This window comes from Eurypyga helias, unplaced genomic scaffold, assembly GCF_000690775.1.
Source record: "Eurypyga helias isolate BGI_N326 unplaced genomic scaffold, ASM69077v1 scaffold21161, whole genome shotgun sequence".
NCBI classification, from domain to species: Eukaryota; Metazoa; Chordata; class Aves; order Eurypygiformes; family Eurypygidae; genus Eurypyga; species Eurypyga helias.
In genome coordinates this window covers 23649-43028 of record NW_010233009.1, presented here as the reverse complement: position 1 = coordinate 43028, position 19380 = coordinate 23649, and the positions used below count along the sequence as shown (strand labels likewise).

The 19380-nt window shown below is 40.1% G+C and overlaps 1 protein-coding gene across 2 annotated transcripts in view; it reads right to left on the bottom strand.

Moving 5' to 3' along the window:
* Positions 1–1079: 1079 nt before the first annotated feature.
* Positions 1080–19380, bottom strand: part of FAM126A (family with sequence similarity 126, member A) — a 22087-nt gene continuing 3786 nt past the window's right edge. The window contains exons 3-11 of one of the 2 annotated variants that reach the window (XM_010161603.1): positions 17375–17554; positions 13721–13801; positions 13185–13300; positions 12750–12845; positions 9516–9632; positions 8754–8841; positions 8054–8213; positions 2648–2862; positions 1534–1690 (exon numbers count right to left, since the gene is read on the bottom strand). In XM_010161603.1, coding sequence (XP_010159905.1) covers positions 1676–1690; positions 2648–2862; positions 8054–8213; positions 8754–8841; positions 9516–9632; positions 12750–12845; positions 13185–13300; positions 13721–13801; positions 17375–17554 — 1068 coding nt within the window. In that variant the 3' untranslated portion in view covers positions 1534–1675. Of the gene's footprint in view, positions 1691–2647; positions 2863–8053; positions 8214–8753; positions 8842–9515; positions 9633–12749; positions 12846–13184; positions 13301–13720; positions 13802–17374; positions 17555–19380 lie in introns of both variants that reach the window. The other variant, XM_010161602.1, reaches the window with a different exon arrangement.

Here is a 19380-nt window from a genome sequence, read left to right as displayed (position 1 = left end):
GGTATCAAACAGGGTCACCAAACTAACTGAAGGTTAAAGGTTAGGTAACCTTGAACAGGCTGCTGTGTTAGAATTTCAAACTAGAAAAGTAATAGTTATAAACCACCAGAAATTACAGTGCTAGTTATATTTACATTATAATTTCCCTTTGTGCTTGCACGTTACCGGAAGTACACATCCTTTGGTAGTATTCTCCTAGTGTCAAGTAAGAAGTTACTTTAAATCACATTCACGCTCCTGATTTGCTTGATTCAGTGCAAAGGGCTCACACCTTATTACCTACGTAACATTGTGACATACCCACATCTCTTCCCCATAAGCAATAAACACTGATGAGAGCGACTTCTCAGTTAGTAGTTTTGTGCCTGGTATTTAAGAATGTGAGACAGACAGAGCGTCACACAACAACTAAGTCTGAAGAGTGACTATTCTGGCAACAGGCAAGAACTCCCATCCACAAGTACTGCCGCTGTATGACTCTGGGCCCAGTGCCAGAGGCATACAGAAGAACCAACATGCATCCGTAATTCGGACTCAGACAGGCATAAAGAAGTACGAACACTGCAACGTGTACCGACTGCCGCTACAAAACCTGCCATCGCATCAAACACCGATGCTTCTACTTTCAACCTTACATGTAAGCACAGCCTTCTCGTGGCTAACGTAAGAGAAGGTGTGCGTTCTTAACGATGCTGCTCCAAAATTTCATGCCCATTCTGCGAGACTCCTCAAATAAAACCAGTACTTGCAGCTGTGCCTATGCCAAGTGGCAGTGAAAAGTAGGATCTGGGGAAGAGGTTCCATTTGTTCCCATCCCGTGCCTCTGTGAACAGCCCCACGTCATGGTCAGTGGCCAAAGGACCAGCCAGTGCTTGTTAAACTGGTGATGCTGTAAACTTCACACGAAGCCATAAGCAATCAGGAGTATAAATAAGGTAAATCAAAGAGGAACCTTCCGAGCTATTAGAGGTTGATGCAAAATAATCACAACTGTTGTCTATTCACTATTACTGTCAAAAGTGAGCCAAATAAGAATTTAGGGGCTTGAGGTTTAGGAAGGTAATGAATAGCATAACAAGGAGCTTAATGTACCAATGTTCCAGAATCAGCATAAATCCTCATTATTTTATTTTTCATACTTGCCAATTTAATTATATCAATCTGTTGACAAAGTTATGCTAATACTAGGAGGTCGCTGATGGAAGATCTGTTCTTTCTGTGCCATATATCAGTTTTTCCTCCTGAAGACTGCAAGCTGAAAACCTGTTTGCCTCTGTACCAGACGCACCACCGCGACTATTTGGAACTGTGACACCACTGACCTGCTCAAAGGATTTACTAAACACAGTAGTGGTCGTTCTGGCCAGACTATGGCTGCCAGGCTTAGGCAGGGACTGGCTAGTTGTCAGCGTCAGTCTCTTCAGAGAGACAAGCTCTAGATTCTCACTCAGGGCTCTCTGAGTTTGTTTCCGTGACAAGTGTTCTCTGCAGGTTTCTCCTTCTTTTTCTTTTCCTCCAGCTTTGCTTCCACCAGACCTTCGCTGGCTCTTCCCTAAGAGGTTCTTGCTGCTCGTGTTGCTGCTGTTAGATAGGGCAGACTGACTTGTACTAGAAGCAGCCCTAGAGTAAAACCCTTCATCAGTTTCAGATACTTCCATCAGTTCTTCCTGAATTGCTACATCAGTATTACCTGCACGGCAGAAAAAGAAAAAGAATTAGCAATTGACTTTCTCACATTTGTTGATGTTATGTATTGCCAGATTTTAGTATTTACAAGCATGAAGCCATAAAGCAACAGAACAGAAAACAGAAGACAAAACACTTACCTATTCCATTACATTTTGGAATTAAGGCTCATTAGGATATATAGTTACAGAAAATAAAGCTGCATTAACTAGATCAGAAAGCATGCCCACAATCTCATTTTGTAAAATGATTTGATTTGGAGAAGGAAAAAAAAAAAAAAGGCAGCCTTGTTAATTCATGCAGGAGATTAGAAATTTATAGATTAGAGTATACCACACAGAACAAAAAAAGTGTAAATCTTATTTTGAGCAAGTGCTCCCATACAAGATTTTGCAAAGCTCGTTAATTTTAAGGGTATGTGATCAATGCCCCAGGACACCCAATATGGCACCTGCATGTTTAGCAACCCAAGAATGCTTTAGGACTGAAAGGTCACCTTTTGCATCATAGGTCTGGTGGTATGACTTGGAAACTCAAGCACAACATGAGATCCCCAATATACCACGAAAGGTGGAATTTGGGAAATCCGAGGAACACAGCGAGATACTTCTCACATCCGTTTTGATGGATTTGTCATACCATTGATCACTGGGTTTTGTAAACCCAATAGATATGCTGAATAAACTCGAAGGTATGTTGAGTCTCACAGTGTGTTTACAAGTAGATTTATTTAACCTGGAGAAAGTGTGTCGCCATTGTCGGTGGCACAGTCGAAGCTGTGTGCAGTACATGCATTTGTGTTATTACTCATGCAAATATATTAACTGCATTCTTTAATTCTCCAAACATGCAGCAGTGACCCTTTCAATCAACGGTGGTACCTTAGAGTGCAGCTACAAGTGCTCTGCTAAAACTGCACTCTGCCAGGTGAGTTTATTCCATCCTCCATCATTTTTCTTACAGATTTTTGCCTCCTGATTTCTGGCATGCCTTTGCTGTCAGTTCTAGGATCTGTAGCTGCTTCCTGTACTCCCTGTAAATGCTGCACATCATTCTCTGCTAGTGCTCTGCTCTTTTCCCCATTCCCGGTCCTTTCTCCAGCCACACTTGTGACACTAATCTCAGGTATGATAAAGTTGCCCAATTCAGTGGCATCATTACCATTCTCTGGTTGTTCTAGAATTAAAGATGGATAAAGAAAAAAAAAAGAGATGTCTGAAACAAAATATGAAACAAAAGCCAATAGATATAGATGACTAAAGCATTATGAATTAAAGCAGATGTACACATAATAACCACTTGTTAATTGGCAACATTAGCGAGTATGGAATTTTGCTTTATTTTTATATTGCAGGCTTCCATCTTCCAGTTACTGGCCTGCACACACATACTGGAAAGTTCCATGCCTGATCCTTCAAAATGGAAATTCCCGAGGATCATGAAACAAATTCAGCGATTATTGGAAATCAAACAGTGCTCCGTAATTCACTTTCATGGCCATATTCGCTGGATCACCATGCTAAAGCAAAACTTTTTTTTATACAGTGAAATGTCTTATCACCTTCATGTGCTATCAAGTAAGACTAGAAATGCCACGCATACAATAGCGTGGTGCTGCGCAGCGGCCAGTCTGAAAACCAACAGTGAAACAGCTACGCCAGCTCAAGCACATTTTGACTCCCGCTTTCATTCTTCATTTCAAAAACCTGTTTTCAGCAAGACAGATATTTACAAGTAGGAAAACTCTCCAGTTACTAAAATCAACTTCTTCACATAAAACCTATGGAGTTTTACTGCATCTTCTGCACCTACTAATAACATACATGTTGATGTCTGCCTTTCTACGCTTCTTACGTAAGCTTACAACTAAATTAGTTTGCAATAAACTTATGTCATCCGTCAGTTACTAAGCACAGTTGAGAAAACAGGGATTAAGGTCGGTCGAGGAAAAGCACCCCAACTTTCTGCAGCACTGGAGGGGGGGGGAAATTAAGGCAAAAACCAATGCAGCTTGATTCTAAGATTACTTCTTTTTATTTGGGTAAGTCATCAACAGCAGATACGCAAGTAATCAGCCTGGCCAAAAAATTTGTTTCAAAACAGTCAAAGATTCCTGCAGACATAGCCAAAAATCCCCAAGCAAACAGAAAACTCCACTCAAAGTGAGAGAATGACAACTGTGTGTAAGCACAAGAGATGTAATAACGATATTCAGTGAAAAGAATGTTATAGTCCCTACAAGGTCCTGGTAAAACAAATCCCAGCTCAAAAGATGTCTGTCTACATTAGACGAAGACAGGTTTGAGAAGGGTGAACTCGAGAGAGGAAAAAAAAAAGTGAAAATTAGAATGGGATTTAAAACTTTATGGAAATTCCAAGTATATGCAAGCAACAAGTTACAATCCTGTCAGCTCCACAGCGTTTGAGTATTCTTAGTGTCTGAAGCTCTTTTCACAAGTATTCAGAACTGCTTTATCAGCACTAGCTCTACAGCCACAAAACGGCATTAAGATGACCTGGAGAAGAAAAAAAGCCATCACTTACAGATAGTCACAGCACAGCCTCCAGGAACACGTATACCAAGTGAAGCAGAGCAAGAACTACGCTATATGCTAGAGAGTTATATAGTCTATATGTTATACATTAATACTGTATGCAAACACTATGGCCACAAGCTTGACAAGACTAAAAATGCAGTAAAAGCACACCTCAACTGAATCCCTGTGTTTTATTCATAACGCAGCTCTTCCAGACCTGAGGATTAAGAAAGGATCACCCTGACTACACTGCCAGTTTGTCACTGCACGTGACAGAAGTTGGCAGTACAGACATTTAACTGACAGTATGAAGCCCAAAACTAGAGGAATTCATGATGAGGTTTTTCACAGCAGCAGCTCTAACGCTTTTTAGCTGGAGGGGATCCTCTCCTTCCCCTGCCCTCATGCTGAAGACTCTATGCAGGCACAGTGCACCTTCTAGGGCAAGGGGGCTACAGCGCTGGGCCTTTCGCTAGCGTTCATGCTGTCTGCACTTAACCACGTCACAGAATCACAGAATGGTTTGGGTTAAAAAGAACCTTAAAAACCATCTAGTCCCAACCCCCCTGCCATGGGCAGGGACCCCTTCCACTAGACCAGGTTGCTCAAAGCCTCATCCAGCCTGGCCTTGCAGACATCCAGGGATGGGGCATCCACAACATCTCTGGGCAACCTGTTCCAGTGCTTCACCACCCTCCACAGAAAGAATTTCTTCCTGATATCCAATCTAAATCTCCCCGCTGTCATTTTAAACCCGTTCCCCCTGGTCCTGTCACTACAGGCCCTTGTAAAACGTCCCCCCCAGCTTCCTTGTAGCCCCTTCAGGTACTGGCAGGTGCTGTAAGGTCTCCCTGGAGCCTTCTCTTCTCCCGGCTGAAGAAGCCCAGCTCTCTCAGCCTTAATGTCAATGAAGTAAGTCTCAGAGCTTGAAGGTTATTCTGGCAGGGATGGACATCATTGTCCCCTGGTGTAAGAGCTATCTCTGATTTTACCTGCAAATGCTAAGTATCATGAGTTTTTAACTAGTCAACTACTAATTAAAGTATCCATTTAACAAGCTGTACTATCCAAAGGAGATGGCATTAATAGTTGCTGCTATTAGCCACTAACTTCCTGATATTTGGCAGGAAACTCAAGTTCGAACTGTTTCCAAGTGTTAGTCCCTCTAACAGCATTTTCTGCAAAAACCTTTGTTACTGATGATAGAAGGCAACAACTGAGCACCATGAGCTGCAATAGCAATAATAATAATGATAATACTACCATCAAATATAGCCTTTTTCTTAAGAGCACGGGAGCAGAAAGGTTAGTGGGCCTCACTGCACAACAAAACAATGCACAACAATGTTTGCATTTTGAATTATTTACAAAAGCATCAAGCTTATATCCCAAAATTAACATTCATTCCAGATCCCTTAAAAAAAAAAAAGCTATAACTATTTCAGGCACTAATACTGTTTCAAAAAAAGGTAAGAAAATTCTCTCCACAGAGATTCAAAGACTAATGTTTCTAAACTTTATGCGCTATATGAAAGTCAATTTCTGCAATGGGGAAAAAAAACCCTATCTTGTTGATGTCTTTATTTTTGTGCCTTGTATCTTACCAACCTCTGCTTCACTCTTCTTACTCAGCCTGTTACATCAGAGTGTCTCTTACATGCATTACCTCTACACACAGGAGTTCTTCCCCAGCAACCCTTTATGGGGCAGTTCGGCAGATTTTAAGTAAAGAAAGCATTGACAGGACTTGGTTTGATTTTTTTTCCTAGTTTCCATAAATAAGCATTCATTTTCGTGTTTGTGTCCCTTACACACTGCACTGCTTTTCCTCTGTGAATGAAAATGGAGATGCCACTCAAGGCTTGTTTTTAAAACATGAACATTACAAAAAAACTATGGCTACATAGAGGAGCTAATGCTTCTTTTTGAGCTTTACAGGCAACCCAGTTCAATAGCACTAAATGATTGTTGATAAGGAGTGGCTAGTATCAACTGACTCCATAAGCACATTTTTTTTCCCTGACACCGTGAGAGAGAGGATAACAGTCAGGAGTTACAAGGTTTGTAATCTGATTTCTACCAGTTCCAGTATTTGTTTTAATTCAAACAAGCCTCTGTAAGCACACGCCTTGCTATTCTTTCTGCATTCTGACCCTGAAGATTATGTCTACCTTTCATCAGGAATTGTGGGGCACTGAATTATGTTATAAGGAATTTCAAAATCAGAAGACCATTCACTCTGACCTTAAAAAGACTTTTCAAGACAAACAACAACTTTGTTAGTGTTTTATTATAAAAGTTTTGAGGAGATTAGCTGAATATGCATAGAACATTTACCACTTAAAACAATAGGACAGTCAGTTCAGTTTTGGCCTTTAAACTAGCCTAATGTTTACACAGCCTTCAAATTTACAACTAATCCCACAATCTGTTATACATGTTCCCCTCCACCCCTACCCCACACCAAGTGATTTTACTCCACTGAATCCTGTACCATGAAGGCAAATCCAAAGTTTTCCCAATAACCTAAACAAACATTGACAAGAGCTTTTTTTGAAGAGTCCTTAATCTTTCCATCCTCATCCCCAAACACTGACTGCTCCTCACTTGGGCCACACCAACTAGGATTATCACTGTTTCTCTCAGCTTGTCCTGTTCTATGAGGCTTCCATAAAACACTGCATTCCCCCTCATTTCCATGAGCCCTACGATTATTCTCATTTCCCTTTCAGCTTACTGTTGTCTGCTCTGGAGGACACTTGTCCCACATGTTTTCCCTCGAACTTCACCACGCATCACCCCCCCTGCAAAAAGGCAGTAATTCTAAAAGCTTCTAGATTTCTCTATTTGCCAAAAAAAGGCATTTTTATGAGGATGGTTCTAATACTGATTCTGTAATGTTATTTCTTTTTTTTCCTGTAAAGGCAAAGACAAAGGGAATGTTTATTTTAATACACTTTCAGTTCCTCTGAATGAACTGGCACTCAGTACCCGTGATCTGTGTTCCCCTCCCACCACCTCACTGGAAGAAGCGTCAGAACCACTCAAAACCAGGAGCTGACAAAACTGCCAAGCTTCAGTGGGCATTTGCTCATTTAAAAGCTGAGCTACCATACAGTTTTCTTGCACCTGGTCCATAACCCCTGCTTAACAACTGTAAGCCTGAAGAAAGGAAAATAAATAATGACTAAAATGGTCCTTAGGAGACTCGAGATTTCAATAATGACTTGCTACTGGACCACACTAATTAAAGACGTTAATGCTTTGCTCCTCAGCTTTGTCTGACAGTTTTAAGCAGCTCCTAATTTCATGGCCAAGTGCAAGGTCCTGCACCTCCGTCAGGGCAATCCCAGCACAAGTACAGGCTGGGCAGAGAATGGATTGAGAGCAGCCCTGAGGAGAAGGACTTGGGGGTGTTGGTGGTAACCACAGCACTAAAATATAAGAAATTATCCTTCTACCCTCAAATCCAATTTTTAAGTAATTTAAGACAGGTGAGGTTCTGTGGTTAAGGTACACAGGTGAGGTTCTTTGCTTCATGTACTACACACTACATTTCAGAAGAAAACACAAACGTCAGCCTCTAAAGTAGAGCTCCCTTCAACCAAAATGGTTTTTTCTGGGTTGTTTTTCTTTTTTTTTTTTTTTAAACTTGATTAAGGAAATAATGTACTTCATCTGACATGCATTAAAATTCCCATTTACCAGTTAAGAAAATAAAAACCCTCCCAACCGCTGCTTGCTCGCTAGCAATGGAGATGTGCAATAACAAAATTATCTATTTTAAATGTGTAAAACCCCAATAATCCACTGCAAGATGCATTTCTTACCATGCCTTTTCCATCTGTGCCCTCGGATAGACATGCTAGTCACAGCATTTCTTGATATTCTGGATGAAGTAGGTGTAATTTCAACCTGAATGCATCTTGGTCCTTCTTTACTAGATTTCATGGCACCCTGAGGCAGTGAAGCTTTTATTGCATTAGCAACCTAGAACAAAAAAGGTGTTGCATAGTTTTTAACATGAAGATCCAAATTTTAGAAGAAGAATTCTGTCAGGGGATTCTCATTACTCTGAGAATACCGTGTAAAATTCCAGTTTAAGGTCATAAGCACACTAACTTTTTGCACGGGCTATAGAAAATGCTGCTTGCAATTACCTAAGTTAATTTAATTTTAATTAGAACTAAGTTATATTTAATACCCGCCACTTTTTAAAATAAAGATTCCAGTTTAAAGACGTGGCTATTACTTAACATGAACTTCAGAGGGCTTCTGCACTATCATCTGAGCTTTCAAGACTTAGAAGTTCTACTGAAAATAGCTTGTTCACGAGGGAAGATGACAAAGTGCATTGAAAATACCTGTGCACGTGTGTGTATACTAGCAGACCTAGCTACTCACACGAGCACAGCCACACAGACCTCATGGGACTTAGGTTCCTGGCGCGACATCGCATCATGCACATTCACAGGAAGGATTTCTTAAACTGAAAATTCTGCTGGAAAAAAGTTGAAATACAACACCTACCAGCAGAGGTTCTGGATACAGTTCCAGCTGTGCTCTATATAAAACGTCATCCATAGCTTTACGAGCTAGATCCCATTCTCCATTATAACTACAAAAGGTAAACATACACATAATAATGAGCATCTGTATCAACAGACAAGCCTTCTTGGTCACACAACCTTCACAGATTTAGCACTCCTAAAGAGCTCAATCTACAGGAGTTGAACTACTTCCATTAGCAGTAAGCCTGCTATTTAGAGAACTTGTTCTGAAGTAGCACCTATGGAGACAAAATTTTATTTTCAGTGGCCAGAGTAGTTTAAAAATTACATAATTAGCTACTGATCAGCTAGTCACAAAACAATGTGAAATTCAAATGGATTTAATTTACTATTACACCACCTTTTGAGTATTCCTGTGTTACCAGTCTCTATTTCAGTTAGTAAGAGAGCTTCACACATTAACATGACAATCAACCTTTTTTCCTTAACTAGGCTGATGTCAAAACTCAGCACACAGAAACACGGACAGAAGACAATGGTTGGAAAAAGGGTGTTTTTTTAAACATTTTGCCACATCAGCAGTTATAGCTATCAAGTGCTGTTCTAGCCCTCTTTCCCCAGTATGACTTACTAGTTGGAGAACTACATTCTCTCCCTGAGTCTCAAATTGCTAGACAGAGCTACTGTCCACTAGAAAACAAAACAGCATGCTTAAGTGACGGTAGACATTAAGCTGACATTTCTGTATTTTGTATGCATATAAAAAAACCACCCAACTTACAAGGCATAATAAATCCCTGTTAGCATTTGCACCATGAATTCGGATGAAACCGGAATCCTACTGTTGACTCCCTTGTACTTTCTCACTTGTTGGCGTGGATATCCACAGACACAAATCCTAAAGAAATCATGCGTTGGTCATTAGCAAATAACACAGAACTACCTTTGTACAGAGCTCTACAAAGCTAGGGGTTTAGTGTATGTCTGAAATACAGTAGATCCACAGGAAGGTACCCATCAACAAGCCTGTGCTGAAGCAGGCTCTTTCTTGTAATGGCAGAAGGATATGTCCTCTCCTGGCAGAGCTCAAATCCTCCAAAACAAAGGCATCTTACACACTCATGTTACATTTATACTGCAGTGGAAAATTAAAGAGAACTGCCAGTAAGAGTCATTCTGAATCCATTCATTTGCTGCAGAACAGACAAAACCAAGTTAATGAGCTTTAAGTAAATAAAGCAGCCTAGCAACTTACGCTTCTGTCTGTTATTAGTAAGTACCACTGCACGTAATGTGAAAGTACATACATGTTTTCAAGCAAAGACAGCAGAAGTATCACATTTATAAAACTACTCTAAAATCCAGTAAAAGTCAGCATTAGAACTTGGCTCTAAACTAAATTCCACACCAGGTTCTGTAGTAAAAACATCTTGGTAATCAAAGATATTGGGTAGTTAAATATTCAATTCATTAGCCATTACTGCACTTCTGGAATGACCTTTAATGACATTAATCAAAGTATTTCCTTTTCCAAAGCATAGGCTCTGGCTGGGCAGAAAATGGATAAAGAACAGCCCTGAGGAAAAGGACTGGGGTGTAAAGCGGATGAAAAGCTGAACATCAGCAGGCCGTGTGCGCTGGCAGCCCAGAAGGCCAACCGTATCCTGGGCTGTATCCATAGAAGTGTGGCCAGCAGGTCGAGGGAGGGGATTCTCCCCCTCTACTCTGTTCCCATGAGACTTCACCTGGAGTACTGTATCCAGCTGTGGGGCCCCCAACATAAGAAGGACACGGACTGGTCAGAGCAAGTCCAAAGGAGACCACAAAGATGATCAGGGGGCTGTCTCCTGCGGGGACAGGCTGAGAGAACTGGGCTTGTGTAGCCTAGAGAAGAGGGGGTTCCAGGGAGACCTTACAGCACCTTCCAGTACCTGAAGGGGCTACAAGGAAGCTGGGGGGGACTTTTTACAAGGGCCTGTAGTGACAGGACAAGGGGTAACGGGTTTAAATTGAAAGTGGGGAGGTTTAGATTAGATATCAGGAAGAAGTTCTTCACAGAGAGGGTGGCGAGGCACTGGAACAGGTTGCCTAGAGAAGCTGTGGATGCCCCATCCCTGGATGGCTTCAAGGCCAGGCTGGATGAGGCTTTGAGCAACCTGGTCTAGTGGAAGGTGTCCCTGCCCATGGCAGGGGGGTTGGAACTAGATGGTCTTTAAGGTCCATTCCAACCCAAACCACTCTGTGATTCCATCTGGTATGGAAGGTAGTTTCACAAACCCTGAACTCACAGTAGGAATGTGATCAGTTAACACTGACGGTTATAGAGAAAAGACCTGAACACAGATACTCTGTTCATGCCAGTACTGATTAGTTTTAAAAAGCCCTAATCTCAGTTACTTCCACTAAAAAGGCCAGAACGACATCAGCAGAACTGCTTCACCCTACATCACAGTAAGATAATATTCTTATGAAAAGAGACTTAGTAACTGAAGATGCCCAAATGCAAAAAAAAAAAAAGACCTACGACACTTGAGGTCAGTATAAAATGTTTTCTGCTGCAATTGTCACATTTACAGTTCTTGTTTGTAAATAAGTAGTATTAGAAGCTTTTGCTTCTCTAGACAAGTCATAAAAATTGAATTATACTAGAAGAAAGCACATTCATTGTAGATTGCCTTCTTACAGATCTTCCAAAAGAAACCTAAATTCAACACTGCTCAAACCAATTAAAGGATTTATGCTATAGATGCTTCTGAGAATTTTGTCAGCACCACATCCAAACAGGATAACTGAAAGATAATTCTGGTCTTCTGACACGTTCCCTTGAATCCCTAAAATACTGTCAAGGCAAGATTTTCAGTAGAAAGAGAAACATGGATGCTAAAGCCAGTAGGGAATGAAGAACTAAGATAACAGTAAAATTGTATAGTATCAAATAACTCCGTACCCAAACATTCAACACTGTGAAGTGGACAGACTTGCTTGCATTTACTGGTAATTTGCTTGGGGGTTTTTCCGAGGCTTTAAAAAAAATTATTTATCCCAAATACAATCAAAACCTTATCAGGCAGAATAAGCAACATCATTCTCCTGTCACAATCCTTGGCTTCTAAATATTTTCTACCTTAAATTTTAGGCCACCATATCTAACAAAGATCTTGGCAATATTTACATGAGTCTTCACAAGTGCTCCAATGCTCTCACATTCTCTGAGGAGGACAGAATCTTACAGGATTCCATTACCATGTTTTGTTTGTGTGAGGAACCTGGTAACTATGACTGGTAAAAAGTTGCCGTAGTTGACTTCCAGGTCTCTCTTGGGTTACAAATGCAGTCTCATTTTTTCCTTAACCCAAAGTCCACTTCCAAAATCTAGAGACGGACCTGTTTACTACCAGTTTTTCCTCTCTGAAAGAAGATTGATCAAAAAACAATGCTAATTAAAGCTGACATGGGGTTTGGGGTTTTTATTTGTTTGTTTGGGGCTTGGGGGTTTGTTGTTGTTTCGTTTGTTTGGGGATTGGGGTTTTTTGAAGAAACAGCAGATTTCGGAAATAACCAAAGTATCTGAAAGAACAGATGTATTTCTAGTTTCAAGATCCCCTATAATTTCAGGGAAGTTTCAACTTGCGCAGCATCCAAATATATTTCATAAGTTTGCAATGCAAAATGTATCGAGATTTCAGAAGCCATTGCTGATTTTATTTAGTTAACACTAACCTACAGCTACTTGGATTAAAAACAAACAGTTCCCTTTGATTTCTCCACTTAACAGCATTGCATAAAGTCAGGTCATTGCTTCCCCATTTTGAGGTCTCAAACCAAAGTTATACAAGAGATACTTTAAAAGCAAATAATACAGCTGGTAAACACTTACAACAAAAAGTCAAGTTTAAAAGCAGCTTCTGTGAACCTGAAGCTTTTTTTTTTTTTGGGAAAAAAAAAAAGTAGTTCAAACTGATTGCATTTCAAGTTGAAAATGCCATTTTAAGTGTAGTCAGCCTACAGAAATTACCTTGAACAAATCTGACACAACGACTGAAGAGAAACTGCAGGCATGTAGCTTAAGGCAGCATTGTAACAGAGCAGGAGGAAAGTCAGCACTTCAAACCTGGGAATTACAAGAAACATTAGAATTACATTACCAATTTTATTCCTGAAAGGAAAACAAGTTTACACAGAAATTTGCAAGAGTTATTTGAACAGGTATGGTATTTTGTTTTAATAAAATTGACTGAGTATTTTGGTTCTGTAAGCTTTTCCTCTTAATGTAGCAATATGTGCTGCTACTCCTTCTGCATCTACATTCACACATGTCTAAAACAAACAGGAAACCCACCACAAAACACAGCATATACCTATCCACCTTCAGTCTACAACTACATTAAACATTGTAAGACGTGAACATTCATCTGTGCAATAGGATTTTGCCCGAGAATCGCTATTTCACCTGTTCTGTGCTGTTAACATCTCCCTCTGAGGATGAGGTCCGCTGTACACAACCCTGGACAAACCATGCTGCGATAAAGCTCCTTCAGTAAGAGCCATGGAGCCAATGCTGGAAGGCTAAAGGAAAAAGGGTCATTCAAAACACATCCACCTTAAGCCTTGCTACAACACAAGTGAAAAGAGACCATGATCAGCATTACCATATTTGAACAGAAGTTTTCAACAGGCTTAAGGCTATCTGACTGCTTAGCTGTCTTAGATTTGAGAAGCTATTTTACACCAGATAAGGTATATGGCTTCAGAATGGAAAAAACCCAAAAAGGTACAGTTGGTGCATAGATATTATGGAGTTATGACTAGCTAGTCTGGAAGAGGCCTCAGAGACCAGTTAGCAGTACTCAGAAGACCGAGAAATATGTTCACATGTCAACATGCAACACGTTAAAACTATTTTTCAGTTTTATCCTTACAAACAGGCCCCCGGAGCGTACTGCCTTTCTCAATCAGCAACAACTTTACGTCGTGGATGTCACTTACTTCATGATAGACTGAAGGTTTGGACAAAGACGGAATTGTGAAACTCAGCACTTTGCTATGTCCCTCTTTGTCAACTATCTCCTGAAAAAGACAGAAGACACCAGCGGTTACACTGTACTACAGGAACCAGACACTCAAAAACGTTAAATGCTGGACAGGGCTGAATGGATAAAGAAAGCCAACAAATTATTTCAGAGACAGGGATACTATAACAATCTGAGCTACACTCTAGAAGTTCTCTGTGCTTGCTTTTGGTCACAGTGGTTTTGCTTTGTTTCTGAAAACTGCTCAAAGGACTTAGCAAACTGCACATATATTTGCATACACAGTCCACCTTAAAAACACTAAATGCAAATCTCAAAACGTTTAAACAGTGGGGGTTTTTTTTAATTATACACTGTTAGCTAATTGTGAAGGTCAATACTCAATAATTCTGTTCTAAGAACTATTTACCCACCAAGTAATGACTCTACAAGTAATTTTGGGGGGAAATATTATAGCTCTGCAATGACTGCAGCCTCATATGGTTTGATAGTAGCAGACACCATAGTATTTGCAGTCCAAGTTTGGTAATTCCATACTTACAGAGAGGTTTAAACGAAGCACAGATGCAAAGCTTTGGAGAAGCTATTTTCCTGCAACATACCACCATAGCAGTAAGTTGGCAAACTTCTCACTTCTGTTAGTGGAAGACTAAAGGGCAAGGCAAAAACAGATGTGCCTACGTATCACCGGAGAGTACTGATGTACTTCAAAAAAACTTCAGAAGTTTCAAACCAGACCTGACCAATAACCAATACCACATACACAACAACTCCACCTGCCTCTAAATTTCAGCAGCACAGATTTTGTGTATCTGAAGACAGAGATTAGAGGGGAACTTCAGTGTCTCCTCACACCCATGCCTTGGAAGGCTGAAGAACTAACTTCACATAGTAATTATTAAAACTCATGTCTTAAAGTCACATATGAAGTGGTAAAGGAATACAGAGCTGTTCTGTCTGCAGAGTTACACAGCTCCTCCATTCTCCACATAAACCACTCAGACTTTCATTTTCAGTATCGCTCCTGCATCCTCGTGGAAAAAAGTTTCCTCAAAGTATGGGAGGAGAAGGGAAGAGAAACTGGCTGCATTCAAACTTCTAAGATCTAGAAATATCAGTATTTTGACTCTTCATTCTAATCAGATTTGTAATTATGTTTCAGGAGTACATTTCAAGATCTGAAGAATATTAGAAAAAAACCTGATACCTCTAGCCAGAAAGCCAAGAATATCAACGGCATGCACTCCACTGTATGTCTCCAAGCTGAAGGCAGGACAAACCAGTTCACGGTCTCAAGATGTAGCCACAGTAATTACACACCCCTGACAACGTAGTGAATTTAAAATTATTCTGAGCAATACTTCATTTTTCCATTTCCTTCAGTTAGAAACTGCAGGACTCTTGAGCATGTTAATTCCCTCAAATTCCAAGAGACCACCATACATATTTAGGGAAGGATTACTATTCGTATTAGGCTACATCTTTCCTCTTGCTTTTGAGAAGGTAAAGTAGCTGGTTAAAGAGAAAATAAGTATATCAGCAGGTCACCTGCTACTTTTTCAACCTCGTATACTGGAGAACAGTGCCATCTTGATTAAGCTACAGATTTTATACAACATCAACAGAGGGGAAGAAGCCAGCATCAGTGACGTGTCATTACTTTTGCATAAGCATTATGTCTTAAAGCAGACAGGAAAAAAAGATTTCAAAAAAATCAGGCTGATCTACAGCTTCACACAGAGGCTTGCTGTAAACTTCTTATGACCCTAAGCAGCTGGAGATGGACGGCTGCGCTGCTGATTGAAGCAGCTCTTCATAGCTAAAAAGAAGACATTAACAGCCTGGTTTCAAGCTTAACTGTAACCTCTTACAGGAGGAAGAAGAGTGATTAGAGTCACATCCATCAACCATTTTAGATGACTTCATCAAGGAAACGTCGAGCAACCTGGTCTAGTGGACCATGCTCATGCTATGGCAGGGGGGTTGGAACTAGGTGATCTTTAAGGTCCCTTCCAATCCAAATCATCCCATGATTCTATGAAATAAAGGAGTGAATTGACTTAAGGCATAAGATATATCAAATATATCTTTAGAGGAATGTTTTTCTTCAGGTACAACGAAGCACACAGAAAGCACATGAAACCTGTACTCTCCCTGAAGAGGAGTTGAACATAAAGGCTCAGATCTTTTTAAGTAAACTCCCGAGTGAAAAATGTTTATACTCGCTGGGTAAAGATACTTGAGATTATTTTTACAAGAAGGATGGGAACTGCCTGCTCCAGACTTTCAGAATGGAAAAAGGAGACTTGAAGTTCATCACCGTCTCACTTCCCAAAAAGCCTTCCTAAAACATCCAGAACATACAAACTACACTGAAGAGAATCCCAGGGGACATAACGCTACGCTTTTTATCATAGCCACAGAAAGACTAGATGCATAACTGAAATACAGTGCTCTTAGAAGTCCCTTCATAATTTTGTCCTTCAAAGCAGTAATCTAGCAACAAACAGTATCTTTTCATACAAAACATGGAAAAGGTGTCCAGGTTATTACAAAATGAAAGATGACCTTTAAGAAATTAAAGCTAAGCAACCTGTTCATCAGTCGAGTACTAAGAATTTGCTGAAAGTGGTTTTTCTAGTCAAAATAGTCAAAAATACTTTAGAAAATATCGGTGACCACTTCAAAAGTTGCACCTCTAAAAGCTCTCAAGCAGAATGTAAGTTTAATCACCATACCAAGAAAAAAAAAAAAAAGATGACGACTTCTTTGGCTCCTTCAGCCCTTAGTGCATTAATACTTTCCAGGAACCACAAACCAAGCAGAGAACATATTCATCAAAATAAAAGAATAAAAGCTCATGTTGCAGATTTCTTGCAAGGACACCAATTTGAAGAGTCAAAACTGAGATACTCAATCACTTCATTTCAACTCTGAAACAAAATTCTTAATTATTCCCCAGTGTCCTGGTTTCAGCTGGGACAGAGTTAATTTTCCTCCCAGTAGCCGGTATAGAGCCGTGGTTTGGATTTAGCATGTGAATAATGTGATAACACACTGATGTTTTGGCTGTTGCTAAGTGGTGCTTACACTAAGTCAAGGACTTTTCAGCTTCCCATGATCTGCCAGCGAGGAGGTGCACAAGAAGCTGGGAGGGAGAACAGCTGGGACAGCTGGCCCAAACTGACATCATGCTCCCACTCTGGGCAGTCAGTATATGAACTTAGGGGTGCCAACAATTGCTGCTCAGGGACTGGAAACCTGAAGCCGGGTTTTTGTTGGCAGGTGGTGAGTGGCTGCATCCCTTGTTTTTCCTTGGTTTTGTTTCTCTCTTTGTCGTTTTCCTTTTGACTACAATTTATTATATTCTATTTCAGTCATTGAACTGTTCTTAACCCACAGGCTTTTTCACATTTGCCCTTCCAATTCTTTCCCCCAGCCCACCAGGGCCGGGGGGGGAAGGGGTGGGTGGGTGGGTGTGAGCAAGTGGCCGTGTCGTGCCTGGTTACCAACTGGGGTTAAATCACAACAACCAGTAAAATATCATTCTAGTATCCCCCAAAAGCACACTAATATTTTTAGGCCTGAATAATTACATGTGAATACAAACCAAGTTATAAACTCCTAGGAGAAGAGCCTCTATGCATCCACTGCTCTGCAAATCTCTGCTGGCTGAGACAGCAAGATAGCACCACATCAATTCTGGTAGGAACTGCAGCGTAAATCGTAGCAACTGTTCCTCACCACTGCGATAGAACTCAAAGAGCTGATGGCAAACTGGCTCCAGAAGCTGAAATACAAATTACAATTGTGAATGAACAAGACATTACAAGAAACTGCAACTGTGTCCAAAACTGTAAACTGATAAATGTTACATTTTGGCTATTAGAGAATGACCGATGAAATAACTGCCCAAGAACCTTCCATCCCATGTGAAGAAAGAATTCCAATGGCTCCTTTCTCTCATCTTTGACTCACTTCCTCCATCTTCAAAGGCATAAAGAGACGATACTTCACATACCTCAATGCCCTCAGTATCTCTAACATACAGGAAGAATACCTGAACAAAAGGTGTTGCTAGTGTAGAGCTCCAACAGCGTGCACACATTGCTAGAAGCTTTGAGCCATGAAGTGAGAAGAGCTGCATAACACCCAAATTCAAAGTATCACAATAACAGAGAATACAGAAGAATTAGTTCACTTTTCCACTCATTAATGTCTTCTAGAAACTTCAATGGATTTATAGGTTTGAGACAGAAATAGGAAGCCTCAAGAGTAATTGTACAATCAAATTAGACTGATATAAATGGAAGTAATACATTGAACTGGAAGTAATACATTGAGTGAGAACAAATTTTAAAAAAGGCTCTAAAACAATTAAGCTATCAGCTTCCACTGTGTTTCTGGATTTAATGTGCATTCTTGTGCTACCCCTTACCTCTGCTAGAGGACGAAGCAATGCTAATTGTCACGTGGCAGTGCATGGATGTTGTATTTTTGTTTTGTCACCCAGATAGATTTCCTAACCCAAGTGGAAAACACTGTCAAAACCCACAGCCACTTTCAAAGCCAGATGAACTGGACACTGAACTCTCAAGCAAAAAACTCAAAAGCACACACCCCAAAGTACTTTTTGGCAGCAAACCATCGATAAAGAGTTTGGAACTGTAAAAGGATTTCTTCTAAAAAAAAGTGGGGTAGGAAAGGGGAAAAGGGCATTTTTAATTAAATCAACTCATTTATTTGCATGTAATAATAAATAGGACCACCCTGTCATCTAAGAAACAGCTCCCTGAAAAAAGAACCTAAGCAGTTGATGCATTTATATTAGCGAACTTCACAATTGAAATCTGAGATTCCAGCTATTTAGAATTAATCTTATCAGCTCCACCTAGTATATAAAAAAAAAAACATTACATAAAATTTTACGTTCTCCAATTGCAAATCCCTGAAAGACAGGATTGAAATCCAACATACCCAAAGGACTAGTCTTGCCACCTTGTTTCTTACCTCCAAGAGTTAAGATCTTAGTTCATCTACATATACCCTTAATTAATTTCAAAACCAGGAATGTTCAGGCTAGTAATACACCTTCACTGAAACTGATTCCTGCACAAAATCCCCAGAAGTTTCAACCTGTAAATGATGGAATCCAAACCAGACATGCATTTCAGAGTATTTTAGAGATTTCACTGAGATGAGATACCATAATCATTACAACTGCCATCAGCACATTTCTGAAAATCCTTAAAACCTGGAACATAGATATGTACTTCACTGCCAGTAACATGCAGATTACATTTCCCATTTAATTCTAACCACAACACTCAGTAGTTCTGCTATTTTTCTAGGTCACACCTTCTGTTTTTCAATGAAGCAAGCTTTCAAAATTGTAAGAAACACATTCTTTATATTTTCCTTTCTTCCCTTTATTGCAGCAAAGGACTACCACCAGAAGAGCATTCTAGGAGGAGGGGGGGAAAAAAAAAAAATCTGCTTGCTTTCCTCCTGACTAAAAAAAAAAGTTTAGTCAACATTTCTTACCTCCCAAAGTCACTTCTGAACCCAAAGGATTTTAGGAAGTTTCGGTTCTTTTTAACACGTAACTTCGGACAA